Source organism: Eschscholzia californica, unplaced genomic scaffold, assembly GCF_041429995.1.
Source record: "Eschscholzia californica isolate CP2 unplaced genomic scaffold, dmEscCali1.0.p SCAF_3, whole genome shotgun sequence".
Classification (NCBI taxonomy): Eukaryota; Viridiplantae; Streptophyta; class Magnoliopsida; order Ranunculales; family Papaveraceae; genus Eschscholzia; species Eschscholzia californica.
In genome coordinates this window covers 56,815,127-56,842,847 of record NW_028238420.1, presented here as the reverse complement: position 1 = coordinate 56,842,847, position 27,721 = coordinate 56,815,127, and the positions used below count along the sequence as shown (strand labels likewise).

At 37.9% G+C, this 27,721-nt stretch overlaps 3 protein-coding genes and 1 non-coding gene across 7 annotated transcripts; 2 read left to right on the top strand and 2 right to left on the bottom strand.

Annotated features, from left to right (window-relative positions):
* Positions 1–507: 507 nt before the first annotated feature.
* On the top strand, positions 508–7,962 carry LOC147552239 (Polynucleotidyl transferase, ribonuclease H fold protein with HRDC domain-containing protein). 3 transcript variants are annotated; one of them, XM_086671299.1, is made up of 12 exons: positions 508–1,186; positions 1,287–1,531; positions 1,610–1,708; positions 1,884–1,967; positions 2,173–2,259; positions 2,501–2,621; positions 3,245–3,417; positions 3,509–3,547; positions 4,297–4,802; positions 4,942–5,440; positions 5,942–6,588; positions 7,562–7,962. In XM_086671299.1, exons 1-12 carry the CDS (start codon positions 964–966, stop codon positions 7,632–7,634), a joined length of 2,796 nt encoding a protein of 931 aa, XP_086527425.1. In that variant the 5' UTR covers positions 508–963; the 3' UTR covers positions 7,635–7,962. The 3 variants fall into 3 exon arrangements, 2 of the variants coding, with proteins under 2 accessions (XP_086527425.1, XP_086527426.1); XM_086671300.1 differs by having other exon boundaries at positions 513–1,186; positions 7,532–7,962; XR_015238404.1 differs by having other exon boundaries at positions 579–1,186; positions 5,942–7,297; positions 7,361–7,962.
* Positions 7,963–8,923: 961 nt separating this feature from the next.
* LOC147552237 (NEDD8-activating enzyme E1 regulatory subunit AXR1-like) lies at positions 8,924–15,487 on the bottom strand. Of its 2 annotated transcripts, none has more exons than XM_086667878.1 (15): positions 15,135–15,487; positions 13,810–13,982; positions 13,536–13,699; positions 12,620–12,730; positions 12,195–12,274; positions 11,939–12,089; positions 11,752–11,845; positions 11,343–11,431; positions 10,818–10,891; positions 10,561–10,723; positions 10,220–10,305; positions 9,945–10,028; positions 9,690–9,870; positions 9,507–9,596; positions 8,924–9,420 (listed from the first exon to the last, which is right to left on the bottom strand). In XM_086667878.1, exons 1-14 carry the CDS (start codon positions 15,170–15,172, stop codon positions 9,513–9,515), a joined length of 1,572 nt encoding a protein of 523 aa, XP_086524004.1. In that variant the 5' UTR covers positions 15,173–15,487; the 3' UTR covers positions 8,924–9,420; positions 9,507–9,512. The 2 variants fall into 2 exon arrangements, with proteins under 2 accessions (XP_086524004.1, XP_086524005.1); XM_086667879.1 differs by having other exon boundaries at positions 9,966–10,028; positions 15,135–15,483.
* TRNAL-CAG (transfer RNA leucine (anticodon CAG)) lies at positions 15,402–15,482 on the top strand. The gene has a single exon. It is a non-coding gene; the product is annotated as a tRNA-Leu (tRNA).
* Positions 15,488–16,910: 1,423 nt separating the features above from the next.
* On the bottom strand, positions 16,911–21,057 carry LOC147552236 (protein DETOXIFICATION 40-like). Its single transcript, XM_086671298.1, has 7 exons — positions 20,400–21,057; positions 19,301–19,932; positions 18,945–19,001; positions 18,607–18,845; positions 17,920–18,038; positions 17,359–17,445; positions 16,911–17,215 (listed from the first exon to the last, which is right to left on the bottom strand). Exons 1-7 carry the CDS (start codon positions 20,745–20,747, stop codon positions 17,123–17,125), a joined length of 1,575 nt encoding a protein of 524 aa, XP_086527424.1. The 5' UTR covers positions 20,748–21,057; the 3' UTR covers positions 16,911–17,122.
* Positions 21,058–27,721: the final 6,664 nt, after the last annotated feature.

Below are 27,721 nucleotides of genomic sequence, written 5' to 3'. Positions count from 1 at the left end.
AATCCTAGTTAGTGTTGAGGGGGCAAGCTCAAAAAACCAAAATTTATACTCACCCGACGACAAAAGTGTGAGACATGCCATATGGCGATAGTTAACAAGGCATATTGGCATATTGTGGTTCGACCTGTCCCTCGGCTAGGAACTCCGACCATATATATCATTTGGAAAATGTTGTAACAAGTTTTATAAGGGCCCTCGTTCTAATTAAAAGGGCCCCTCTTGTGAATTCGGCGCGAGTCCACTGAATTCACAAAAATAAGCTAGTAGAGTGAATTTCGGTGGTTCGTACCGAATGGTCTCTCGTGATTTCGGTGGACTCGTACCGAATGGTCTCTCGTGATTTCGGTGGACTCGTGTCTAATGATCTCTTGTGACTTCGGTGGGCTCGTATTGAATTCACAAAGAGGAACCTTCTAACAAGAATGAGGGACCCCTGTAAAACTTTCCTAATATTATTTGGTCCAAAATGTGAGTTGCCCGCATCCTAAAAGCTGATGCGCCCGACTCAGATTGATTTGGAGATTTTTCTCTCCACATGCCCGGACCAATAACATTCCAGCTGTGGTCGTGGGACGATTGGCCCCATTTTTGGGGCAAATAGCATTCTTGATATCATTTCTTATGCCCCTGTCCTTGCCTCCAATCTCGAATCGACAGTGACAAGCCGACTTCTACACATATTAGGTTATATACCCAAATATTCACCTGAAACCTCAACCTTTGGATTGAAGATCAAGCAAACGTCACATAAAGAAGTCGCCAAATCCAACGGTTAAGAATTTGCAATACGTGCAAGTTAGCAACTTGGAACTTTCTCTTTCACTGTATTCATCTTCTTCCTAGAGAGAGAGAGTGAAAACGAAGAAACCAGAAACCAAAATAATACAGAGTAGAGAGAGAAACCAGCTCAAACAACTCAAAGATTGAAACTTTTTATAAGATCAATCAACGAAATAACAGAAAATGGAGAACAAAGAGAAGATCAAAGTTGTGGTTTTCTCCATAGCTTGTTTCGCCGCCGTTTCTATTTTCGCGGTTTCACATTATCAGAGACGCCGTCGGAAACAGAAAGCTTCTCAAAACCTCTGTTATTTAGCAACTGATTCTTCTAAACCTCAAAATAACTTCAAACGTATCTTAGCTGATAACTCATACACTTCATTCAAACACTTGATTCGCAACAAAGGTGCATTTCCTCTCCCTCTCTTTCTCTATCCTTTTTAGTGCTTAAGTTGCAGAAACCCTAACTAACAAGAGGGTATATTTTGATTTTCTTAATTGTACAGAGAAAGCTTTGAATTCACATCCATATGAAGAAGAAATTACAAATTTGTTGCAGAATCCTCAAATTGAGGGTTTTAAATTTGTAACTGGAAAAGTGAATTTGGAAATGAGTGGTTCTCACATTTGGGTTGAGACAAAATCTCAGTTAGAGGAACTTGTGAAAGTTTTAAGTAATGAAAGAGTATTTGGTGTTGATACTGAGCAACATAGCTTAAGATCATTTTTAGGGTTTACAGCATTGATGCAGGTAATGGTTAATCAAATATGTTGCAAAATACTTTAGAATGGTTTTATGTTTATCATTATATTTTTCAAATTTGAACAGATTTCTACTGAGAAGGAAGATTATCTTTTGGATACAATTGCTTTGCATGATGAAATGAGTATTCTCTCTTCTGTTTTCGCAGATCCTACTATTTGCAAGGTATTTATCAATACAACTTATTAAGTGCATTAATCCCGTTACTAGTACTTCGGTTTTAGAATTTGTGCCTAGGCACCGACCGTTCATAGACTTTCGCGCTTACTAACATGTCTATGATGCACAATTTTGTATCACGAAAGTTTCGTGATAATTTTCTGGTGTTATTTATGTATAGGTCTTTCATGGTGCTGATAATGACGTTCTTTGGCTTCAAAGGGACTTCCACATATATGTCGTAAACTTATTTGACACTGCAAAGGTGAGATTGATGTCATCTCTGTTTTCTGCCGTAATATTTGATTACTGGTAGATTACACTCTATTTATGTGGACTTTTAGACCATTCCATTGTCTACGATTTGATTTTATCATCTCATTTCAATCTTATTTTTCACATTCGTAATCTTGTAAATTCATTGGATTGCTTCTATCTAACCAGGTTTGTTTTTGATATTCTCCTGGCAGGCATGTGAAGTGTTGTCAAAACCACACAGATCCTTGGCATATTTACTCGAGACATATTGTGGCGTAATCTCAAACAAACTTCTACAGGTTAGTGATCTTTTCCTCGGGCTTGTCTTATGTTATGGGTATCATGCCGTCTTTTTCTTTGTGGAAACTTCATTGGGCTAGACGCACCTAAGCAAACCATGAAACCACCACTCCCTATTTTGTTTTCCAATTCATCTCAACATATTTGTCTACTTCTTTTCACAATTATGATTTCATTTCTTATTGTTTTATCTGTTTTCGAGTAATATTTGAGTCGTTCTTTTCTCTTTCTGAACTACAGCGTGAAGATTGGAGACTACGCCCACTATCAGAAGAAATGGTCCAGTATGCTCGTGCTGATGCTCATTATCTGTTGTACATTGCTGATTGTCTAACCAGTGAACTGAAAGCACAGAGCACAGGTATATCTTTGTTTTTTTTGTGTGTGTGTATGTGCCACTGGCTTTAAGAAGTTTCTTTTTGGTTGCTGGTCCTTTTTTTTTTTTGAAAAGTTGATTGAATTAAGAGGGGGGAAAAGAATTTACAAGAAGAAAGGAAGAAAGGGGGGGGGGGGGGGGGGGGGGGGGGGGTACTTGGGTTGCTGGTCCTTTTTTTGTCATTAAAGTTCTCATATTATGTTTCTTCCTTCGGCTATCTCAATTAGGTTGAACATGAAGGTTTCCAATATCACCCACCTTACTAGTTTGTTAATACATTCCGAAGAGTCTCATCAAGACACCAAAGTTGTGCTAAAGCAGTTTAACTATCGTAATGTGTGACAATTTCTAACTTAAACGAAAACTGGTTCTCTTGTCATTATCACCCGTGATCACAAAACTATTTCCGCTTGATGCAGCATTATGTTTGATACTTGACCCATGCCATGGCATTCTAGCTAACTCATTAGGTTAACTCTTTCCATTTGGTTGTTTTTGCACCGGTCACTGGTTTTCCTTTGAGTTGATGTTTTTCAAGTTCTATTATGATAATTCATAATATAAAATTTTCATATGGATTTATTTCTCACATCCAATTCAATATTCAGCCTGCTCCGATGAGAAATTGAATATTTTTCTCGAGGCCAGCCGCCGTTCAAACATGGTTTGCTTGCAACTTTATACAAAAGATGTTGAAGCATCTCCAGGAGACTCTGCTGCATCATCAATATTGTCACGTTATTTTAATGGTCAAAGCGTTACATTAGTTTCCGAAGCCAAGGTTGGTTATGTTAACTTTGAGTATCCTTGACTTATCACCTACGAACCATGATAAAAACTTCTAAGCTGATGCTTCTTGTCTTTGCTTTCAGGATCTTGTGGCACGATTATGCATGTGGAGAGATTTTATGGTTAGTTCCTACATACTGGTTATTGGTATGCAATACACAGAACTTTCTTATGAGCTTGCAACTTTTTATGGAAACTCTAGTCATCGGCCTAAAGTATCTTTGAATTCTTCAGAAGTATTCTGAGATTTTGTGATGCTTATAAATAAAAGCTAGAAACAACAAGAAGTCGGATGCCTCTGATAGAAACTGATTTTTTTAATCCCCATTAGTCATTAGCATTTGATGGTTCACATTTCTTTATTGTTTTTCAGGAGATTCAATGTCGGTGTCTTTTAGAGCACAATATTTTCTTTTAGTATTTCAGAGTATTTCCTTTTAATGAAAATTTTCCTACTTTTCTTACTAGTTGAATATAATGGATCTCAAACATGTTTTAGCAGTGTTGTTCTTCAAGGATGAATTTCGAAATTCATAATTCGCTTGATTGATATAGTAGTAGTTTTAATGTTTTAATATATGATACTCTGGGTAACCATGTCCACGATATTTTATGATCAATGCTCTTTTCAGCTCAAATATCTATTAAATGTTTTACAACAATAGATTTTAGATGAATGTTTTACACCTTTAGCAATAGAATAATTGATTGTTTCTTCCAACTTTCTGTCAAGCAGAGTTTCGAAGAAAAAACAGTGCTGCTCTCAGGCATATGCCGCACATGCTTCTGTTTCTTATCCCTCCTTTATTTGTTAGGAAACTCTTCAAATATTTCATTCATCGTGCTAACTCTATACTTATTTTCTCTCCAGGCTCGTTTACATGATGAAAGCTTGAGATTTGTATTATCAGATCAAGCAATTGCTGCTCTTGCCTCTAACGTTCCAAAGACTCCAATGGAAATATACGATACCATATCTGAAGTTGATCTAAATTCGGATCCTACATTTGGTTCCTCTCTTGTCTCTCCGTCTCCTGTTGTTTGTAGTCATCTAGAGGACTTCTGTTATCTCCTCCAAGAAAAGATGCTCGACCTAGATCTTGTTTTCACTACAATTCTTCAAAAGCATTTGGGCGAGGATGGGGTTTGCCCACTTTCCATTTATAACTATGCTTTATTGTCGAAATCTTCCTTGACAACAAATGGGTTAGCTCCTAAACAAAATGGAGTTAAGGCTTCCAGAAGGATTGGTAAAAAGGCTTCTCGAGCATTATTCGTACAAAAGTTCTCTTGCAAGTCTCCAGTTTATCATAATTGTAGGATATATGCAAGTGACGGCCGTTTGCTTTGTTATTGTGATCGAAGAAAGCTAGAGTGGTAAGTGATCTACAAGAATTATGATCTATTGTGGTATCAATTACCATGAAACATCACCTAAGATACTTAAAATTATTTCATATCCTTCTTTTAATTATACTCATTCTCGTCCTTATGATTACTAGCTATTGTTTTACAGGTATGTTCGTCGAAATCTTGCAAAACTTGTGGAGGACAATCCACCAGCCATAATGCTCCTTTTTGAACCAAAAGGTCGCCCAGAAGACGAAGATAATGACTTTTATATTCAGAGTAAAAAGAATATGTGTGTTGGTTGTGGTGAGAGAAACCACTATCTACGCTATCGGATAATACCATCGTGCTACAGAATGCACTTTCCCGAACATTTGAAAAGCCATCGTTCTCATGACATTGTTCTACTTTGTGTCGACTGTCATGAAATCGCTCATTCTGCTGCAGAAAAGCACAAGAGGCAGATCGCAAAAGAATTTGGTATTCCTCTTTTCGTTCAAAAAGTTGTTGATTCTAGACAAAAAGTTGCTTCTGGATCATCTGGTTCTGGGGAGAACTGTGGAGAAGGTGATGGTGTGTCACCTTTGCAGTTGCGTACTGCAGCCATGGCTCTTTTACGATATGGACCAGTGATGCCCTCAAACCGCCGCGAGGAGCTTACTCAGGTAAGAAATCTAGTAGTAGTGTTTTCTATTTGCCACTCATTATTAAATTAGGTAATTACTGTAGTCTGTGCATGGTAATTGAGGAATTTCTGCAAATTTCTTAGATCTCCCATGACCCATCACACGGACAATTTTGTAGTTAGACCATATGGACCTGAAGAAGGTAGGATATGAAACCTTTTCTTTGTAAATAACTACAAATATTTACACCCTATTTCGCCAAGTTCATGCGTCCTAATTAGAACAATGGTCTATGTAATAACACTTGAATAAAAATCAGAGGCATAAATTGGATATGAAAATTTGCAAAATTTTGCGGATATCTATTGGAGCCTAAACTTAATAGGACATATTGACGTTAGTTACTTAGTGGGTTCTGTTTAGAGGATGCCTGCTGATATTTCAAGAGCCGGCCTGACTTCTATTGCACGATTCTACAATATCTATTTCATCCTGTTAAAAATTCAAAGGAGGCGATTCAACTTTTTCACGTCTTTGCAGATTGTAATGAAATATTTTGGAGGGAGGGAAATATCAGGGGCAGATCTAGCAAGCGCTTTATTAGTTGGTATGAGTCCTCATGAGAGAAGAAGACTCGAAAAGAAAAAAGGAATTTCCTTAAAACAATCTTCAGAGGGTGTCATCTCAAATATGTCACAGGAAAGTACAACTAATAAGATAGTCACTAATACTATAGATGGTGAAAAACCTCCTCAAGAAGTGACAGCTAACAAAAAAGATGACATAAATGCTCTATTAGATAATGATACAAGAGAAAAAACTTTAGGTTGCGATTTAGGTGTTAGTGGTGAATATTCTGGTATCTCTACTGAGGATATAAACTTGGAAAAACGCAGCATATCTGAGACGGAAAATCTTCCCATTTCAAATATTGATGAAGATTGTCAGAGCAAAAAGCCAACAGATGAGACCGCCAGTGCAGATTATTCTTATGGAAGTGGTGCTCCTAACCACAATCATAAGTTATCATTGTTAGGACATGGACCGCATGGAAAACAAGTCGTTGATCATCTACTGAACGAAGACGGGGAGGACGGAATCCGAGAGTTTTGTCAAAGGTGGCGACAAGTCTTTGTGGAAGCTGTTCATCCTCGTTTCCTACCTGGTGGTTGGGATGTAAATCACAGGTATGTCTGTCCTATTTAATGAATATCCTACTCCGATAAGTACATACTTTATGTCGATGGGAAAAATGATATGAAGTAAGTCACAAGTATTAGATATGTATAAAGATAATATGCTCCTCATTTTCATATTCAAGATCTACCCAATAATGCTTACTTGTTCAGACTTGAGAGATCAAAATCTGAACTTCATATCTTTGATATAAACATCCCGGACAAACATAAATTAGGTGATTGCACTAGTCAGTACCAAAAAGGGGGTCTATTTTCACAAGAAAAGAGTGGTGGGGGCTGTGAGAATTAGTCCCACATGGACAAAGGGAAGTCTCTTGCCTTGCCCATGAATATAATATTCAGGGCCTCCCCACTCATCGCCAATTAGTTTCAAGTTGGACAGCATTATATGGTACCAGAGCAAGACTCACAGGTGATAGACCGAATGATTATACATGCTCATGCGGCCCATTAAAAGACACATATTAGGCTAAAAAATGCCACACGTGAAGAGGCTTGTGAGAATAGTTCTACATAGACAATGGGAAATATTATGACCAACTAAATAATAGCAAAAGCCTCTCTACTCATTGCCAATTGATTTTGAGTCTGATGCCATTCAAATTTTCAAGAAGCTGATTAGATTACAAGAAATTTGCACATGAAGGATAATGTGTTATTCTGAAAACACAATTCCTCCCACTTATTGGTACCTGATGTAGGCCAGTTGCCTCATTTTCGACATGGATCCTTCCTGCTGAACTTCTGCAGTATGGGCGAGGCATACCAAGCTGAGCCTCACTAGCAGAACACAGGACTTAGTAAACCGACATTTACAGATAACAATTACAAATATTTTTAAGCTAGATTTTTTCATTATGCTGCTAATGTGATGTTACTTCATGAGAACTTGTTTAATTTATAACCTGAATGCTGTTTATTTTGTGGCAAGGCTTTGACTTGGGACACTGTGTTTTGCCAGCGGAAGACGGGACTTTGGTGCTTTCAGCGTATATAATCCCATGAAGCAGTCATCTGATACTCCAAACACTTAGACACTAACTGGATTTTGGTGATCACATTGTTTTCGAGCCCATGAAGGTGTCAAAACATTTGTTGACGCTCATATCGGTATGTACTTGAGCTTTGAAGAAGCAATATTGAAGCGGATTAGACTATTGAAAGGAGGGTCTCTTTGTTGTACTTGCCAAAATGTAGGAGGTAAATGGAGGAAATTTTGAACTCGGGCAGGCACTTTTTAGCTGTATGTTGTTTCTTATTATCTATTCGAATATTTCTGTAAACATCAAGTGAGACGAATCAGTATAGTTTTGTTAAGTTTATAACTCATTTCCGAGCAATTTTAAAATGTTTTTGAAGAAATCTTCTTCTTGAGGGTTGTGAAGGCCCCATCAGGTGGCAAAGTATCTGTGTGAAAAACAAGATGGGAAACTTCTATATGCACGGCCGGAATGTGTTACTCACATGGCCAGAACAATTGACTTGGTCAGTTTACTATGACCAAGTGTTTAAACACACCAGACTTCTTTATGAAGAATAACAATCAAAAGTTGAAAGTTCTTTCTTTCAACTTTCGATATAATCTTACTTGGTGAAATGTTGTTACTCCATGTTCAAGGCCTTATATCCAGATAGGGCGTACGATTTGACTTGTGTCTTTTTTTTTGACGGACTATAAGAGTCATTGCATTCAACGGCATGGATACGTCAAATGCATGAATTGAATAAAACTTAAAACTGCCATCGTGGACATCTTATAACTGCCATCATAGTCGTTGAGCTCTAAAAACCGTATAAAGACTCCTAAGACTCCTATGGGCATAAAAGTTCACTTCCACTTTTACTATATTTACACCTCTTAATACAAGTCAATAAAAATGGATTCCACTTTCACCGTGAATTGAATATGTGACTCGGTTTTTTGAATTAGATGCACAACCAACTGTCTAAACAGTTGTTGGCTGTGTGAGCCGTGTCTGCACTGTTATTAGGCGAGAGTGCAGTGTGCCACTTCAAGTTCAAATGTCAAATGGCACCCATACCCATCCTTTGACTTCAGAATCTAGTCAATTGGATCAAATTAGTTCGATCGGAAGTCAATGGCCCCCTAGTTGATGTAGTCCGAACTCATAAAGATTGGCCTAAGATCCTTCGCCCGTGATTTTAGGACATTTTAAAGTCTTTGGATAATAAAGATTTCTCTATCAAATATGGGAAAAGATCTCAGAACTTTGCATCAATTTCAGAACTTGCATCAATTTCAGAACTTTCGCCATTCATGTAAGATAACTCCCTACCGAAAAACTTGAAGAACTCCGAGAAATTAAAGGGGAAGGAGACATTTCTCAAATTAAAATTTCTTACATCTGGACAAGCTCCACAAAATCCATGGAAATGAAGATAGACTAGTGGGACAATTCTGACGAGGACAAGGAGAGAGAAGATCTCCTGCTCGCAAATTTGTATCAATTTCAGAACTTCCACTACTCATGTAAGATAATTCCCTACCGGAAAACTTAAAGAAAACATAACAATCAAGAAAAGCTTTTTTCTCAAGATATAATTTTTTTTTTTGTTTTTCTATCGAAATGGAAACAAGATATCTTTCATTGTTATAGTCAGTATGCTTCCATTAGCTCTTTGGAAGATCGAGTGACCAATTAAACCTAATTTCTTCATCCTGCTATTTAAACTTCCATTTTCCCTCCAATTTCCAGAATTAGGTTCCTGAGGTATTGACTCTATTTTCGCGCTTAAAGCAATCAGATGAGGCAGAGCTGCATCCATAAGGAAAAGCGATAGCAGCACCTCGAACAAAATCTGCAAGTTGAAACAGAACAATGATGAGTGTATAGAAACAATAGTGAGGGTTTAGAACTTCTTTTTCAGGAAGATGGATAACTTACCGATTACTATAATGCCAACATTTGAGATTTGTGATCAATGGCATTAAAGATGAAAGTCCCGGACATCGGAATAAACTGCTTAGTGATAAGCTGCAACAGTCAAGCAACCAAACAAGGGCTAAGTTAGATAATTTGTATGTGTATATGCAGTTTTATATTGTATAGAGAGAGATATAGAGAGACCTTGATCACTTCTTGAGAAGCAATTCCTCCAACAAACGCAGCTACAGTATGAAGTTCTGCACCAGCATATCGACACATTTCGTTGATCAAGTCATCTGTCAAGGTCGAGCCATTGCAACCTAAATCGTTAAGGATGCTAACAGCTATCAGTTTCAGTCGAGAAATATCTTCGTCCGTCTCACTGTAAGATATGAGCAACTGGGTTAGGTATCTTATCATGAAAAGAAACCACATGTTGTGGTTGAATGCCATTACCCGTCAAAAAAACCAGGAAACCTGTTGTAGTTGGTAGCAAATCGATCAACAGCTCGAAGCAGAATATAAAACCCAACTGCAATACTGTGATACACAAAAACAGCAACCAAGTGATTATGATTGAAAGACGTAAACAAATAGTGATCCTACACGAGACCTAGAATATTTGACTTCAACAAGCCTTATGGGTTGAAAAGACTGCTACCACAAGGACTTGCATATTTCTGTCCCGGTATTAATGGGTATACTATAGTAGTAACAAAACATGAACTCACTTGTAATCTTCATCAGTCAAATACTTCTGCAACTCCGATACGACAGGAGAATTAAATTCGTCCTCGATAGGACGATATCTGCATACCTGCAATGATATGTCAGTTGGTAGAGACAACAATAAGATCATGGAAAGGACATTTTTGTACTCTTCCATGGGAGAGAACCAAAAGTTGGGAAGTTGTGTCCGTAAAAGTATAGTAGCTCTAGACTCTAGTATTCAAATTGACTTAGTTGGGATCGTATAGTTGGTTATTTTGGTAACCAAGATTGTGAAATTGCACTTCTAATAATTATATGTTCAAGATGGAGGAAAGCTACAGTCACAGACAAAATGACTTACAACGAGCTTTCTCGCATTTTTGCAGAAACTTTTTATGCTTCCCTTTGAAATGGAATGTGGTTCTCTGCCAATTCTCTTGAGAATATCTCTCACCCGTCGCTCAACAGCAAGGAAATCTTCCTCAGCCTTAGCCTGGTAGATCTTTTGCAAATTTACATAATATCTGATTGATGGATTAAAATAATATTCTATGAGTTATGGGGTCAGTTAAATAGAAAAAAAGTATCACTTTATGAACTACAACTGCTATCACTAACTCTGTCGAAGATGTCATATCTGGTATTGATCCATCAAGAGGTGCTTCCCCATCACCCTCATTTGCAATGAACTCCTATACAAGGCACGAAAAGGGATGGTATATTTATATCAGCGTGTTACTAAATTACATAGAGTAGCAATTAAAAAGTTGAAAAGACTTGGATTTTGAATGAACAAATTTGAATAAATAATTCACAGTTAACAGAATAAGTAAATCATAAACATATGGATTTTGGTTAAACCAAGGATGGCATGGAGGGTTTGATATCTATCTACACGAGTACATTCGTGTGGAATGGCTGGAAGTATACTAGATGATTTCCGTGACTTATTCTTAGAACAAATGTTAACACAAGGAGGACAAAACAGAGTATACTTGTCACGTGTAATACTACTAACATTTAAGGAACCTCGGTATGTTCGGGCAACTCTGTTCTACCACAATAATTGGACAACGTCAGAAGTACAGAACAATCAATAGAGGTATGATTATGAAGGCCTTGTTAGAAACAAACACAACACACCTTTAAAGCTGCCACCATAACCCAGAAATCTGATGAAGTAGAATCAACTTCAGCTGAGCTATCATTGATTATTCGATGGAGATTAGAGCCTGGAATGTGGACAATGCATTTATTGTTACAACAGCACACATATATAAAAGTCATGAATAGATCTTTTTCAGTTCTTTGTCGAACTACTCCTCAATTGAGAATTGGCTAAATCTCTCCTCTATGAGTCCTGAGTGGCTAGTTTTGTGTACTTTACCATGTCATATAATATCTGTCTCAAACCGTACATATGACGTGAGAATTTAGTCACACACTCTTTCATATGTTCACAAGTTTATGGGCATAGCTTGTTCCTTTCTTCCTAATTCCTGTATAATGTTTATAACTAGATAATGGTGATTTTCGGATTCCGAATACTTACTTATGCCTTGAGCACCAGATACCTTGAATGAGGCCTCAATAGCTTCTTTATAGTTATCTTCATCTAAGGCAGTCTTTTTGGCTCTGAGTAGATCCTACAATGTCAAGATGATACTCAGTAATTCGAATGAACGTACTTAACTAATGCTGGAACACTGGAACAACATAGGCAGGGAGTAGATATGTACCTTAAATTCTCTTTTCTCCTCCCTAGTCGAAGGCAAGCAACCATTATGTGCTTTTGCCCACTCTTCTGCCACCTTGACAAGAATAATAACATATGGAATGTGCTTATGGACAACGGGATCCGTGGTACTTAGATCAATAGTTTCTGCAAACCTATTACAGGTGCACGAGGGAAAGTCTAAATGGTAAAATATGAAATATCATTTGGAAGGAACAATTATAAAGAATCAGATATCACAGGAAAAGAAAAGATTTTACTGTTTGAGCTCTGGCCAAGGCTTGTTAAGACGAAGATCATCCAAGAAATGGTCGGGTTTCGACTCAACCACAGTGTGTTCCTGCCAGACATAAGATTTAATTTTTTTCATATGTCAATTTAAGCTAATCTGTCTATGTGGTTACCAGAAGAGAGAAAAACAAATCTGGATATCGTGGATTGTAATAGTCCAACCTCAAGTGAGGAGTGAGGACAGTACGGATAAGTTGATGGATTTTGAGACTCTTCTTGTGGTATGTGTCTGCGTGTGTGTCATATATATATATATATATATATATATATATATATATATATATATATATATATAGAGAGAGAGAGAGAGAGAGAGAGAGAGAGAGAGAGAGAGAGAGAGAGAGAGATTCTCCACGCACGCATACTTTTTATTTTTAATATCACACCATATTACCTCCAAACTTATCCTAACGAGCCCAGTTAGGCCATAAGAGCGTGCAACAACCAACATAACTTTAGCCTGCCTGCAGATTTTGTCCAGTTTCAGCATAGACACTTCCTTAAGCTGACATGACAAAATGAGGAACTCCATCAATTATTTGTCAAACAAAAAATACACTTAATTGAGAACATAGCAAGTAAATTGTAAGTTCAAAGTTCAAGTGCATCAAAGACCCAGTTGATATGGGAAAGCATGTACTAAATATAACAAGAAGGTGGCAGAAGATCAAAATGACATTAACCATGCCCAGTAAGACAATCAGATCTCGTATTTATATTAATCTGGAAAAATGCTGAGGAGAACTGGAACAGAAAAAATGAGTTGAATTTAACAAAAGCGAAAAATCTTGTTATTCTCTTTTAATAGCTGTAGTTTCCAACAGAAGGAACTACAGAAACCAAAATTACTAACAAAAGCAAAAGGACAAGAAATGTCATTCTCCCGAGAATCTTTCTATTATCTTCAGCTCAAGGCTTTGCATTACTGAGAGGTTTCGGCAATTCAGGTCAGACACCTACTTAGCACTCTGAAGAAACAAATCTCAAGAAAGTATTCACTGGCGCTGTCCATAGATCAAATTATTTCATGGATTGGATTTCAATTGACTGTCGACGGCCCCACTTCGTGTGCTCAGAGTAGAAGTTTTGTACAAGTTTGCAAACATGTTATTGAGTATTTTTATCAAGTTCTTTTCTTTCTAACAGATGTAAGTTCAGACGAGCTAGTATGTCCTTTTCCTGATAAGACAGTTCCATGCACGAACTACGAAGTGATCCTTAAAAGGTCAGAGAATCAAGAAGGGTTCCTAAACTACGAACTTATCAGAAGATGGTGTTCTCAGACATCAATTAATTGTAAAATTTTGTACCTGAGTGGCTATCACCAAAGTGAACTGTGAAAAAAATGATGGATTCATCTCAATTAGTGCTTCTGCAGACTCCTCCACGAACTTGGCTTCGACAGCATCATTTAGCTCTTGCAGAAATGCACATACACACTTTGCCTTGGACTGTCCGAGGCTTGATTCATCAACTGCTCAAACCATGAAAGTACAGATAGAGAAACACCATGAAATTAGAATTAACTCCTGCATGAAATGACAGCATAAAGATAAGTTTTCTTTTAGGTAGAACATATTTTACCCATGAAGTTATTGCCAAGATCCCCTTCTTCAACTTTAGATCCATCAATGACAGTGATACTGCCGATTCCGCCGAGAACAAGATTCTTCAGTGTTTCAGAACCAGTAGGACCACAATTTAGCAAGCAAATATTAGCTTTCTCAAGGGCTGTCTGTCCTTGCTCTCCCCAGATCCTACAATTAAACTCACAAAATCAAACACTTAAGAAAAGCTAATACCACACTTATATTGTTGCGGCTTGAGTATTATCATTCTTAATTGAACTAATAAACTTCAATCGCACGCCCTAGCTTTAACTGTATATTTGTATATCAGCTTTATTCTAAAAAATGTAAGCCCTCCATAGCCAATCTTTACCCAAAACTGTCCAATTTTTGTCAGCCAATTGAGAAGAACAAGCGGCATAGTCATAAATTGGTTTTATGCAGCTCAGGTTAATGATCTTTTACAAATCGTAACTTAGTAAGCGACAGAAAGAACAATGTTTTGGGCCTGGAATATTGTTCCACTGATTGCAATTATGCTATCTAGCGTAAGAAAGCGGCATCCAAGTCTCTTGGAAAACTACAACATCTGCAGGTTAACTAGTTACCACCTTTGGATAATCTCCATGGTTTTCTCATACACACCGTATTCCTTACGTTATGCTTTCTGGTTCCGTAGTAACAGAATAAACACTTGAGAGTCATATTGTTTTTTCAAATACACCATGGTTGTTATAACGAAGTACTAGCAAACCAGGAAAGTGATAATGGGAACAGATAACCACACAAGTTCACAAGAGATTATGTGGTTCGGTCGTAAAACCTAATCAACGGCAAACAATGGCACGATGATTTCACAATGTATGAGAAACAAGGTTACAATGATATCTCAAGAGCTTCTGAATAGTAATAACCACAAAATCTAGAGTCCAAAAGACAGGACGATGGCAAAGTTAAATTGAAGTCACTTTTCAACAATTTCTTCCATTGCCATTATAGCTAGAAAAGTAATGCTCACAACCAAGATTCCAAAAGACAAGATTAGCTAGGCTTACTGTAAGTTCGTCAAGAAGGATAACAAGATTAAGCAGCAATCAATGCAAATTTTCGTTAATATTTAACATGGAATTTCCATATTTTTGCAATAAAAGGTGCAACCATAAAGAATCCAACAACAATGAATCCTAATTAAGCAATTCTTAAGTTAGGTCAGAACCCAATCAGTAGAAAATTGAAGCAAAACGATACATAACTATTAGGGCAAAATTAGTGTATTGTTGGAACGTTAAACGACATAGTTGATCAATTTAATCACAAGGAGAACAAAAAAAAAAGAAGTACCTGAGCTGTCGATCGTATTTGGTCTTGGGTTCCGCCATTGTTGCTCGTAATGAAGTATGAACAAGAAGAGCTCAACTAGTTGGAGAGAGAGAGAGATAGGGGTTTTGATTTGAGGGGTTTGATTCGAAGTCTTGTTTAAAGGCAAGAAGAAGTGTGACTGAGGAGGAATATAGCTAGCTAGCTTATTGACAACGCAAATTAATATAGGGAAAGAGGAGAGACTAAGTTAACCATTATAATTAATTAAGTTTGATAATTGAATGTGAAGTCAAGATGGCCGAGTTGGTCTAAGGCGCCAGTTTCAGGTACTGGTCCGAAAGGGCATGGGTTCGAATCCCATTCTTGACACATTCATTTTTCTCAACCTTTTCCTATATTTATTCCTAGGGTTTTAGTTATGTGTGCTTCTAAAGGCGCCGAGGCAAATGGCTGTATAAGTACCGGCCCCAACAACTAGATTTTCTATAGGCGCCAGAAAAATTTGTAGGCACCTGCCGCCCTATCGTTTTGCCTATAGACGTTGATTTTTTTTTCCTTAAATAACCCATTTAGGAATCTTGTTTTTAGTTCGATCATTCATTGGTTTAATTGCTTATATGTAATTTAGTCTGCAGCTTAACATCTAACAAGGGTAATTTAAATAAACTTGATACAGATGATATGTCATAGATGTAATTTAATTTATCTTCTCAACTACTTATTTGCTTTCAGATACGAATATGGAATATGAAATGTGCATCTAAGGAAACATAAGAAGAAGATAGAAGATAATGGAGATGAACTTCACCCAGGTTAGTTGACGGGGTGATTATAGAGATCTCGGGTCAATGTCACTGACCCGATTCAATGAGACGGTCGCCCGCCTACAACGGTTTGGCCTGGTGCCCATAGAAGCGCCTTATAGCTATTTGAGTGTTTTAGCTATTGTAGTAAAAGAAGATGACAACATCCCCACATGACCATCTAGTTATGTCACCCACGAGGAATGATATCAATGAACAATCATCCAAAGAGCATAGGAAAGCATATTGGACACAACGAAACTCGGAAATTTTTCCGATACTCAAGTTAGTAAAGGATTCTTGCGGTTTGAAGAATTGAATTGAAAAACGAAGTTAGAGATTAAACCTTTGATTCATTGATTATGTTGTGAATACCCATTTTAGGGCGAACTTGATACTTTATATAGACTCGTTTCACCGAATGTCGATTGCGACTGTGTTAAGGCGGCGTAGATTTACTGTATGGGAATGAAACTACTATTTCATAGTCATGAGATGTTAAATTTCGTTGTTTGGGTTCATCACATATGTTTGATAAATCATATTGCCGACCTTGTAGAATTTGTGAGAAACGTTTCTTCCCGAAAGATTCTTGAGTTCCAAGTTACTTAGATTCATTCAAATTCCATTTGTGTAAGAAGAATGAATATTCCTAACCATCAACATAATTTTATCAAAGATAATTTTATCTATAAATATTAAAATAAATCATCATGGAGAATGAGAATCACGAAACAAATCTTTTCTGTGACTTTGCTGCTATGGATTGTGATTCCCAAGAATCACAATCCATTTCCATTTCATTTTCGCGCGTCAAACATGATCAAATGATTTTGGATTTAAGTTTGTGAGTAAGTTGTTTACAATGGTAATAATAGTTGAAAACAAGTTCATTTATACAAATTAATGGCCAAAGTTGTGGATCAAGAAATAGAAACTTATTATGAATATAAATGCCGGATCAATGTTAGTGGAGAGCACTAGAAACAAAATGTAATTGTAAGCAAGTGGATGAGATAAATCGATAGAGATCTAAAAACAATACTAGAATATCCTACCGTTCAATTCTAGTAAATATTCTGAAATCACAAAAGATGCAACAATCGACTAGATTCTTCTTGTATTTTCATATCTTCACTAAAAAATACATAGCAAAGTTATTGACATTCTTTGGACAAAAAGAAGCTATTGCCACGCCAAAATCATTCACATGTCCTCATTTTCTTTTTTACTATTGATTGTAGATGCATCTCCACCCTTATTCCCCCATTTATCCAATCTTCTAGTTGCTTCAATTACCTGAAAAATTATTGAAGAATGTATAATTAACTAAAATCATTTCCAAACAACCAAAAGGAATAAAAATAAGTTTACGAGAAAGGAAGAGATTAAAGTAATTTTAGGGTATCGACAACTGGTTTCGTGAGAGAAAAGTTGTTTACCTCTTTGTTCCAATCGGTTCGAAATGTAATCCAAATAAGAATTAGGGTTTGCATTAGTGTTCCACATATCATCCCTGACCATATTCCCTGACCAAATACAATCACACCATTTCAACAAAAAAAAAAAAGAAATACAATCACACCAAAATATGTCATCACTTACGTGTATGCAGAAAAGTTAAGGTCAAGTTTGTCTAGTGGCACCTCCCACTATTAGAGTTAATTAATGGTTTGTAAGTAAAGGCCAATCACCCTCAAGGCATCAACATCTAAACTTAGGTGATAAGAATTCTGTGGCCAATTCAAAATTTAGGTATAAATTCTGCTTTAAATCATCTCAAGAACAACTTAAACTTATATCAAGTATGTGTTAACAATCATCTGTGAATAAATTTTATCGACTAAATTACAGTACTGTGTTTAAACCATCCAACATAAACTCTATGCACTAAATTAGTGTACGCGGTTAGGAAATTAATTCACGATTAAATTATTATACCAGTTAAACCATCTATAACATATTTTCTGTAATTTCGAGTAAGTAATTCTAAAAATATGTACCTTAGCTCCAAGGTTGAATTTAAAGCCAAGTAAAACCCCCAAAGGAACACCAACCACGTAATAGCATCCCACGTTTATGTACGCAACTAGCGCTTGCCAACCACATCCAACAGCCACCCCTTTCGAAAGTGAAAACGAATATATACATTTAATGAAAAACGTAATAGCATCCCACGTTTATGAAAACGAATATAATACAGAAACAAAAATCAATTCACAGTGGGACTAATACTAAATGAGAATTTTCAGGGATAATGGGACTTACTATCAATATATACATTTAATTTGTTTTCGAAAAAAATATAAATATTTAACATGTCCGTCATTAATTATCCGTACAAATTCAATATCAACTTAATGCATTTTAGTTTAGTAATGGCCTATATGCATTTACTTCTGCCTTCCATGACGATATTATCTTACCACAAGACATTAAATAATTAATCCTCGATCATGACAACTCTGTTAAGTAGGTAGATGGTGATTAAAGTTCACCTAACTCTATCGCGATCTCGTAACACTTAGTTGTTGAATCTTAAATTCTTTCCGATTGCAATTTCGCACATTTTTTTTTTCTTTCTTTTACTTTGCCTATGACCCGTCGATATAGTCATGTAAATTAAGTGTAGTGTATTAAAATGGGAAAAAAAGAGAGTAGAAGAGCCAGTTATGGAGGCGATTGATTACCAGAGAGGACAGGTTGGATGCCATTAAGGACGAGAGAGATGGCGAGGAGAGGAGAGAGATCAGAGACTGCATTTGCCACGATTTCACCTTCCGTGAAGGCGTAACTAATAACGTGGCGCAATGACATTACTATCACTGCAGCTATAACAGCTAGTATAAAGGATATGGTAGTGACCACAACAACTGAGAATCCTGCTGATTTAGGGTTCCCTGACCCAAGTTCATTACTCACTCTCACACTGCAAATTTGGTCATAGTACCACCACATCAATAATAATGAAACATTGTGGGCCTAGGGGCTCCACACCCCTTAAAAGTATATAGATGAAAAAGTTCACCTTGCAGCTGCATTGAATCCCACTGAGATCATGTAAACCAAACCAGATATTATCATGCTGCATACACCAACATCACTTTCCATGAGTAATATTAAATTATTATTAAATTCGGTCAAGGGTATAATAGTCATTTTTTTCATTTTAATTGAGCTCATCTTTTAAGTTTGACTCAAATGGATCTAAAATCAGTTCAAATCAGGCACTAAGACGAGTCTGACATAAAACAAACGTAATGATCTCTTGCTCGAAGCAATTCAGATATTGAGTCTGATTTCAAATCTGACTTTGAGAAAAACACCACCAAGTAATTAGTTTGACAAGCTTTTCCATGAAAATACAAGATTGGCTTAGCTTACCATATCGAAAGAGAATTCAAGGCAACTTCAGGGTTCTCGAGTAAACCAGCCAGCAAAACAAGAATCTGAAAATACCAAGTCTCCAAACACAACATCACAGCTGATGCACCAGACAATTTAAGAAATTCTGGCAGTCCAGAGAAGGCTTGTATTGTGAACCCAGACCAAGTATGCTTGCACTTGTCACTCTTCAATATATACACAAACTGAGCAACTACCACAATCCACCATGACAAACTCAACACCAATGATGCACCCAACAACCCTAACCCTATCTTATAAACCACAACCCAATTCAAGAATATATGCACTAATAATGTAGCAAGTGATATATATGCACTTGGAGCAACTATACTTTGAGCTTGGAGAAATTTCTGTATCGGGAAGTTTGCCGCGTATGCGAATATCTGGGGGATCAGTCCATAAACAAATACAGCTGCAGCAGATGCTATTTCAGATGATTCACCAAGAAATATCAAGATTGGTTTTGAGAAGATGTAGATTATTGTAAGAGGAATTCCAGTTGCCATTAAGAGGATCATGGATCGTTGAAGATAAACGCCGAGCATTTCGTACTTTCCTGCTCCATAAGCTTGTCCACATAGTGTTTCTACTGCACTTCCCATGCCGAGCTGATAAAAAATACATTCTATGGTAAGTTTTTTTTTTTCTGAAACAATTAGATTCGAACTCTGTTATCCACTGTAGAGACATATATAGGTACATACGTATGTGCATATATAATATACGTGTTACTACTTACTAACAAACCAAAGTGGGTTTCACGTTACAGTAATGCTAGTGAACAAGAAAAAGTAGGCAGACTCTACGCAGAAAATCCTATGTGACTTGCCGTGACTTGCTGTTTAATTAGTGGATCAGAATAATCGAAAAGACAAATCACAATAATCTACATAGGATTTCTGCCTCCAGCCTTCTTGGTTTTTCTTGTTCCCTAACATTTTTCTTCATGTCATTAGTAGAGAAGATTTGGGTAGTCACACACACACCCACAGATATATATATATATATATATATATATATATATATATATATATAGAGAGAGAGAGAGAGAGAGAGAGAGAGAGAGAGAGAGTACCATAAGACCATAAGCAAAGACTTGAATGCCAGTGTTACCAAGTGAAGCAGCAGCAAGTTCAAGATTACCAAGATGACCAGAGAAGATCCGGGTAGACATGGCCATGAGATAATTAATCATGTATACTAAAACAGAGGGTGCAGCAAGGAAGAAAAGAAGCTTTAATTCAATTAAGGTGGCCGATAAGTAACGATCAAATCTACCCATTTCAGTATTTGATAGGATTTTTTCGATTTCATTACCAATTTTGTGTTCTCCATGATCATGACCATAAAGAGATGCCTGTGTTTGTTTTGTGTTCAAGAGAGGTTGATGAAGTTGTTCATTATTAGCTTGTAATGAACTCATATTGTTGATGGTGGTAGTGTGATGAGAGAGAGAGAGAGTGAAAAGTCTAGAGAAAGAAATAGAGAGAGATGATGAGAAAGTAATTGAAACTTTATGTGAAGATTGGCTCAAATTAAGTGGAGAATTGCGTATTGTAATTGGGAACACATTAAGGGTACCCACACATAAAAGGCAGTGGCACTGTCCTATTTGTAACAAACTAGTCAGACTTATGATATGCTCTGTTAAGACTCTAATTACTACAAAGTGGAGAATTGCGTATTGTAATTGGTAGTGTAATGACCGGATACGTGTATGACGTCCTTAGTTTGAATAAATATCGAGATGTCCTTATTTTTAAGTTTTTCATGCATTGACTGAAAAGTCAAATTTGGGATGGTTTTTAATTTTTTGGCTCAATTTGGTTCAATTCCCACCTGCTTATATTACTATATAAATAAGGGTCTTGAGTCTTTGTAAACACACCAACACAAGCAACAACAACTCTTCTTTAGAGAGCTAGAGAGAGAGCAAGAGTGAGAGAAATTTTTCATAGTTTTTGAGCGGTGTTAAATTTCCCGGTCGTCGAAGATTTAGTATAGAAGGTTATTACTATACGGTACCATCTTGGGACGAACTTGCGGGTTGTGTGAGTCGTCTTCATCTATCCTTCAATAAAGATTTCTTGCTCGCCCGAGGACGTAGGCTTTAAAGCCGAACCTCGTAAATTCTGTTTGCATATTTAGATTTTGACTTAGCTTTTCGATTAATCTTCATAATCGGATCAATTTCTAGGATAGGTTCGATAGCTTCCGTGATTTTTAGTTCTAACAATTGGTACCAGAGCCTTGTTGAGATTGAACGAAGAGAAGATGGGATCGAGAAGTGGTACGGTCAAATCAGGGAAATATGAGATAGAGAAGTTCAATGGGAAAAACGATTTTTCTTATTGGCGGATGCAGATGAAGAATTTGCTAATCTCACAGAAATTACACAAGACGTTGACGGGAAAGAAACCAAGAGATATGTCAGATGAGGATTGGGATGAGTTAGATCTCGAAGCACGGGCAACCATTATGTTGTGTCTTGAGAGGGACGTGGCTTTCCTAGTAGACGGAGAAACAACGGCGGCGAGTGTGTGGTTAAAGCTAGAAAGCAACTTCATGACGAAAACTTTAACGAATCGGGTCTACTTAAAATCCAAATTATTCACATATAGAATGGAAGAGGGTTCTTCTATTCAGGAATATGTGAATAGGTTTGACAGGATTATCTCAGATTTGAAGGATATTGATGTTAAGGTTGAGGATGAGGACCAAGCCCTCATATTGTTACTTTCATTGCCAAAATCCTATGAAAACCTTGTTCAAACTTTGATGCTTGTTGGTGATAGTCTAAGCATGGAAGAGACGAGAAATTCGTTATTAGCGGATGACCTTCGTAAGGTTGCTACTAGCAGTATGGCGTCGGGTGGAGTAGACAAGGATCAAGCACAAGGGTTAACGAGGGGGAGGAGTAATGAAAGGGGAAAGGGAAATGGCGGGAAATCTAGAGGCTCTTTCAAAAAAACGTGCTTTAGTTGTGGTGAGCTAGGCCACTTTAAAGCGGCTTATCCAAAGAGAAAGTTGAAGCAAAAGAACGAAGGCTACAAGGAGAAACAAGAGATGCAAGAGGCGGGATATGTGTCAGAAGAGGCGGACGAATGTTTCTCGGTGACAGAGGTGTCTGAGAAGATCTTCGATAAGTGGATGCTTGATTCAGGGGCGTCACACCATATGTGCCCAAATAGGGAGTGGTTTACTACCTATAAGAGTATAGATGGTGGTACAGTTATACTGGGTGATGATAGTATATGTAAAACTGTGGGACTCAGAACAATACGGATCAAGATGTACGATGGAGTGGTGAGAACATTGACGGACGTAAGACACATACCCGATTTGCGGAAAAATCTAATTTCCCTTGGTGTGTTGGAGCGGAACGGCAGTAAGATAATTATAGAGAATGGCTCCATAAAGGTCGTTAAGGGTTCTTTGGTGGTAATGAGAGGTACTCGTTACGGAAATTTATACAAACTTTTGGGGACAACAATTACGGGAGATGTAGCAGTAGGAATCAGTGGAAGGGATCCAATGGCTAGTACGAGGCTTTGGCATATGCGCCTTGGGCATATGTCAGAAAAGGGTCTATCTTTGATGTGCGGGAAAGGCTTGTTGAAGGACATGAAGAAGCCTTGCATGGAGTTTTGTGAGCATTGTGTGTTCGGGAAGGCACACAGGGTGACGTTCTCTACAAGCAAGCACAGGAGCAAAGAGGTGTTAGACTACGTACACACCGATGTCTGGGGACCGACAAAGTTACCTTCCAAGGGTGGTTCCAGGTATTTTGTTACATTCGTTGATGATCATTCGAGATTTGTCTGGCTTTATTTTCGGAAGCATAAGAATGAGGTATTCAACACATTCCTGGTGTGGAAAGCAATGGTTGAGAACAAAACTGGTCGAAAGCTGAAGACGTTAAGGTCGGATAATGGGACCGAGTACACGGATGGGGCATTCAAGGAGTTTTGTAATCAGGAAGGCATTGTGAGGCACTGGACAGTAGTAAACACACCTCAGCAGAATGGAGTCGCAGAGAGATTGAACCGTACACTACTTGAGAAGGCTAGATGTATGCGCTCCAATTCGGGATTAGGCGTAGAATGGTGGGCAGAATCTGTTGCTACAGCTTGTTATATTGTGAACAGGTCTCCACATTCTTCTTTAGATGGCGGCATACCTTACGAGGTGTGGTCAGGTGAACATGCAGATTACGGGAGACTTGAGGTTTTCGGTTGTACGGCCTATTACCATGTTAAAGGTAACAAACTTGACAATAGAGCAAAGAAGGCAATTTTCTTAGGATATGCTACAGGAGTCAAAGGTTATCGGTTATGGTGTACGGAAGACAAGAAGTTTGTAATCAGCAGAGATGTGGTGTTTGATGAGTCATCTATTGTAGCTATGGCGAAAGCTACGGTGCCTAGTTATGGTGATGTTGGGTCTACTAAAGCTCAAGTAGTGGAAGTAGAAATCGAAGACCAACGGGTTTCTAGGAATCATGATCAGGTGGAGCATCAGGATAATACTCAGGATGAGGAAATTGATGAACCCGATCATGAGGAGGTTCAAGGGGAAGGTATACAAGTTTTACAACAACAACAGCAGGATGTTTCGGTACACACTAGGCCGAAACGGTTATATAAGCCGGTACAGAGGTTAGGGTCAGACAAACCTCTTAGGCATTACGGGCAGGCAAATGTGGTTGAATATGCACTCTCGGTGGAAGACGACGAGCCGGTCACCTTCAAACAAGCTATCACCGCGGCGGAAAGAGAGAGTTGGTTGGTTGCTATGCAAGAAGAGATGGAGTCTCTTCACAAGAACAAGACATGGGAGGTTGTCCCATTGCCCGAAGGTAAGTCTGTTATTGGTTGTAAATGGGTGTACAAGAAGAAAGAGGATTCTTCCCAGATCAAGGGTACAAGGTATAAGGCAAGACTAGTGGCCAAGGGTTATGCACAGAAAGAAGGGGTCGACTACAATGAGATTTTCTCACCGGTCGTGAAACATACTTCTATTCGGGTGCTATTGAGTATTGCTGCTCATAGTGATCTTGAGCTGGAACAACTCGATGTTAAAACCGCCTTCTTGCACGGAGATTTGGAAGAAGAAATTTATATGGCTCAACCTGAGGGATACAAGGTTGAGGGTAAAGAAAATCAAGTATGTCGTCTGAGGAAGTCTCTTTACGGATTGAAACAATCCCCTCGCCAATGGTACAAACTATTTGATTTTTTCATGTTAAAGCATGGTTTTCGCGGAAGTGACTATGATTGTTGTGTATACATCAAGAAGCTTCGCGAAGGTGACTTTATTTATCTCCTTCTGTATGTGGATGACATGCTTATTGCTTCTAGAAGCATGGTGGAGATAGATAAGTTGAAATCTCAACTCAGTCAAGAGTTTGAGATGAAAGACATGGGTGCTGCAAAGAAAATACTGGGAATGGAGATTAAGAGAGAGCGGTCAAGTAAGAAACTTTACTTGAATCAGAAAGGTTACATCGAACGAGTAGTCTCTCGATTCGGGATACAGAATGCGAAGGCGGTGTCAACACCTTTGGCACCACACTTCAGGCTCTCGGGAAAACAATCTCCCACTACTACGGTGGAGAAGGATCATATGGATCGTGTATCGTATGCTAGTGCAGTTGGCAGTTTGATGTACGCTATGGTGTGTACTCGTCCGGATATTTCACAAGCGGTCAGTGTGGTTAGTAGGTTTATGGCGAACCCGGGGAAGACACATTGGGAAGCTGTGAAGTGGGTCTTGAGGTACTTGAAGGGTACTGTTGATACGGGTTTGTGCTTTGGTGGAGACACATGTCAGGTAAGCGGTTATGTTGACTCAGATTATGCTGGCGATCTAGATAGAAGACGATCTACTACTGGTTATGTATTTAGGGTACATGGTGCTCCAGTTAGTTGGCGATCGATGTTACAATCTACAGTTGCGTTATCTACTACGGAGGCCGAGTATATGGCTATGGCCGAGGGTGTGAAGGAAGCATTGTGGTTGTGGGGTCTTCTGGATGATCTAGGGATTAAGTAGGAGTGCGTGGATGTATGGTGTGATAGTCAAAGTGCGATCCACTTGGCGAAGAATCAGGTTCACCATGCTCGTACTAAGCATATCGATGTCAGGTATCACTTTGTACGAGATGTCATCGAGGAAGGTGATGTTTCTCTCATGAAGGTACACACAGATGAGAATCCCGCAGACATGTTGATTAAAGTGGTGACGTGTAGCAAGTTTCAGCATTGCCTGAAATTGTTACAAATCGGCTCGTGTTAAGTTTCCCGAAAGGGTGTAATGGCGACAAGGTAATCTTTATGTGAAGGATTGGTAGAACTACGGTAGGCTTGATCCTGTAAAAGGGTACGTAGGGAACCATGGTCATATGGTGCAGTCAGATGAAGTTACAAGAAGCAGATATATCTTACAAGGAGTATCCTGGTGTTCGTCCAAAATTTGAAGTATATCAAATTGTGTACGAGGTGGAGAATTGTAAGTGGAAGTTTCTTGGAGGCGGTTTAACATGGCTTGAGGCGGTTGCAAATTGGATGGTTAAAGGCGGTTTCAAATTGGATGGTTAAAGGCGGTTTTGAAATTTGGGATGGTTTCCAATTTTTTGGCTCAATTTGGTTCAATTCCCACCGGCTTATATTACTATATAAATAAGGGTCTTGAGTCTTTGTAAACACACCAACACAAGCAACAACAACTCTTCTTTAGAGAGCTAGAGAGAGAGCAAGAGTGAGAGAAATTTTTCATAGTTTTTGAGCGGTGTTAAATTTCTCGGTCGTCGAAGATTTAGTATAGAAGGTTATTACTATACGGTACCATCTTGGGACGAACTTGCGGGTTGTGTGAGTCGTCTTCATCTATCCTTCAATAAAGATTTCTTGTTCGCCCGAGGACGTAGGCTTTAAAGCCGAACCTCGTAAATTCTGTTTGCATATTTAGATTTTGACTTAGCTTTTCGATTAATCTTCATAATCGGATCAATTTCTAGGATAGGTTCGATAGCTTCCGCGATTTTTAGTTCTAACACTCTCTCTTATATCTCCATTAAAGGAGAAAACTTTTTCTTTCTTGAATCCAATAGATCAAATATGGTCTTCTTCGTAGATTTTGTCGGGAATAGAAATTCATGGCCTTCATCTTCACAAAGAAGACCTTCTTCAGACCGGATCTGACATTTTTTTAGGCTATATCTATACCAGATTTGGTCTTTTTACGAGGAAGAAGTATGAAAAAGACCAAACCTAATCCATAATTGTCGAAAAAAAATTACTTAATTTTTTATTTTAATGTGGAACATCCAATACTCTTTAATGAAGATTTGAAGAATATGAAGATAAAGGACTAAAGGTAAAGAGAGACAAAAATAAAAATTTTGTGATGATGGTGGTGGTGGTGATTGTGTGGTGACTTTTAAGTTTATAGTTTATCACATGTGACCCTGGTTCTGATATCATGTTAAATTTGTTGTCATTCAACTCAAAATCAATTGGCAATGAGTGGAGAAGAACATTATATTATTGCTTGCTAGATATCATTTCTCCCATGTATATTCTCACAAAATATGAGTTTTAAAACAAAATCAAATTTTAACTTGATGGAAGTTGGGAATTTTCACGTTATCAAACTAATTTTTTGTTTTCCTACTCAAGAAGTCATAAAGTTACTTATTTTTGGGTTCTCGGACGACACCCAAGTCTTGTGGTCATTGCTTGTCTTGATTGAACAATGAGAAGAGGTGGAAGAAATGTTTCGATGGTAGTAGGTGTGGACGTGTGGTGATGACAGTAGGAGTGGTAATGGCTGGTGATAATAGACCAGTGACTAAAGCCTGACGCCGGAGTAGATGAATGAGAGGATAGAGATGGTCCACAATAAAAATCCTGATATTTTGTTGATCAAATACTCAAATTGGCAAATTGGAATAGGGTGCTAAATGCACTCGGACGAAATGCATAAGCGGGCGGGGCTATTGGCAGGCAGCCCAAAACTTACAAATTCTGTATGATCACAAGGTCTCTTAGAATGTAACTGTAACATCTAATACATTTTCATTTTAAATATTAGGAGGAATATTTACATGGAACATTACCATAGTCAAACTTCCAAACATTGCTTTAATTTGATTCCCTACTAGCTAGCTCTTTTGATATTCTCAAACAAGAAAAGATTTAAAAGGGAAAGGGCTTAATCTATGATCTGATTTAGCTTTGATTCTTTCTTTTTCATGCCCATTTAAATAAAGGCTCTACCCATAATGATCTGCTTGAAGGCATGATCAACCCCACCAACAAATTAAGAAAGAAATAACCCATTTTGGTGACTCAGTAGGTCCCTTGTTGTGGGATGTCAGCTTTAGAATAGATCTCA

Coding starts and splice junctions, on each gene's coding strand:
- LOC147552237 (XM_086667878.1), bottom strand. CDS start 15,172: ATGGCGGAACCCAAGACCAAATACGATCGACAGCTCAG. Junction 11,846..11,938: donor AGGAGAAAAGAGAATTTAAG/GTACATATCTAC, acceptor TTGACATTGTAG/GATCTACTCAGAGCCAAAAA. Junction 9,871..9,944: donor TTTCCTGGTTTTTTTGACGG/GTAATGGCATTC, acceptor CATATCTTACAG/TGAGACGGACGAAGATATTT.
- LOC147552239 (XM_086671299.1), top strand. CDS start 964: ATGGAGAACAAAGAGAAGATCAAAGTTGTGGTTTTCTCCATAGCTTGT. Junction 1,709..1,883: donor CAGATCCTACTATTTGCAAG/GTATTTATCAAT, acceptor ATTTATGTATAG/GTCTTTCATGGTGCTGATAA. Junction 2,260..2,500: donor TCTCAAACAAACTTCTACAG/GTTAGTGATCTT, acceptor TCTGAACTACAG/CGTGAAGATTGGAGACTACG.
- LOC147552236 (XM_086671298.1), bottom strand. CDS start 20,747: ATGAGTTCATTACAAGCTAATAATGAACAACTTCATCAACCTCTCTTG. Junction 19,933..20,399: donor TCTTTGCTTATGGTCTTATG/GTACTCTCTCTC, acceptor ATTTTTTATCAG/CTCGGCATGGGAAGTGCAGT. Junction 18,846..18,944: donor GGATTCAATGCAGCTGCAAG/GTGAACTTTTTC, acceptor CCAAATTTGCAG/TGTGAGAGTGAGTAATGAAC.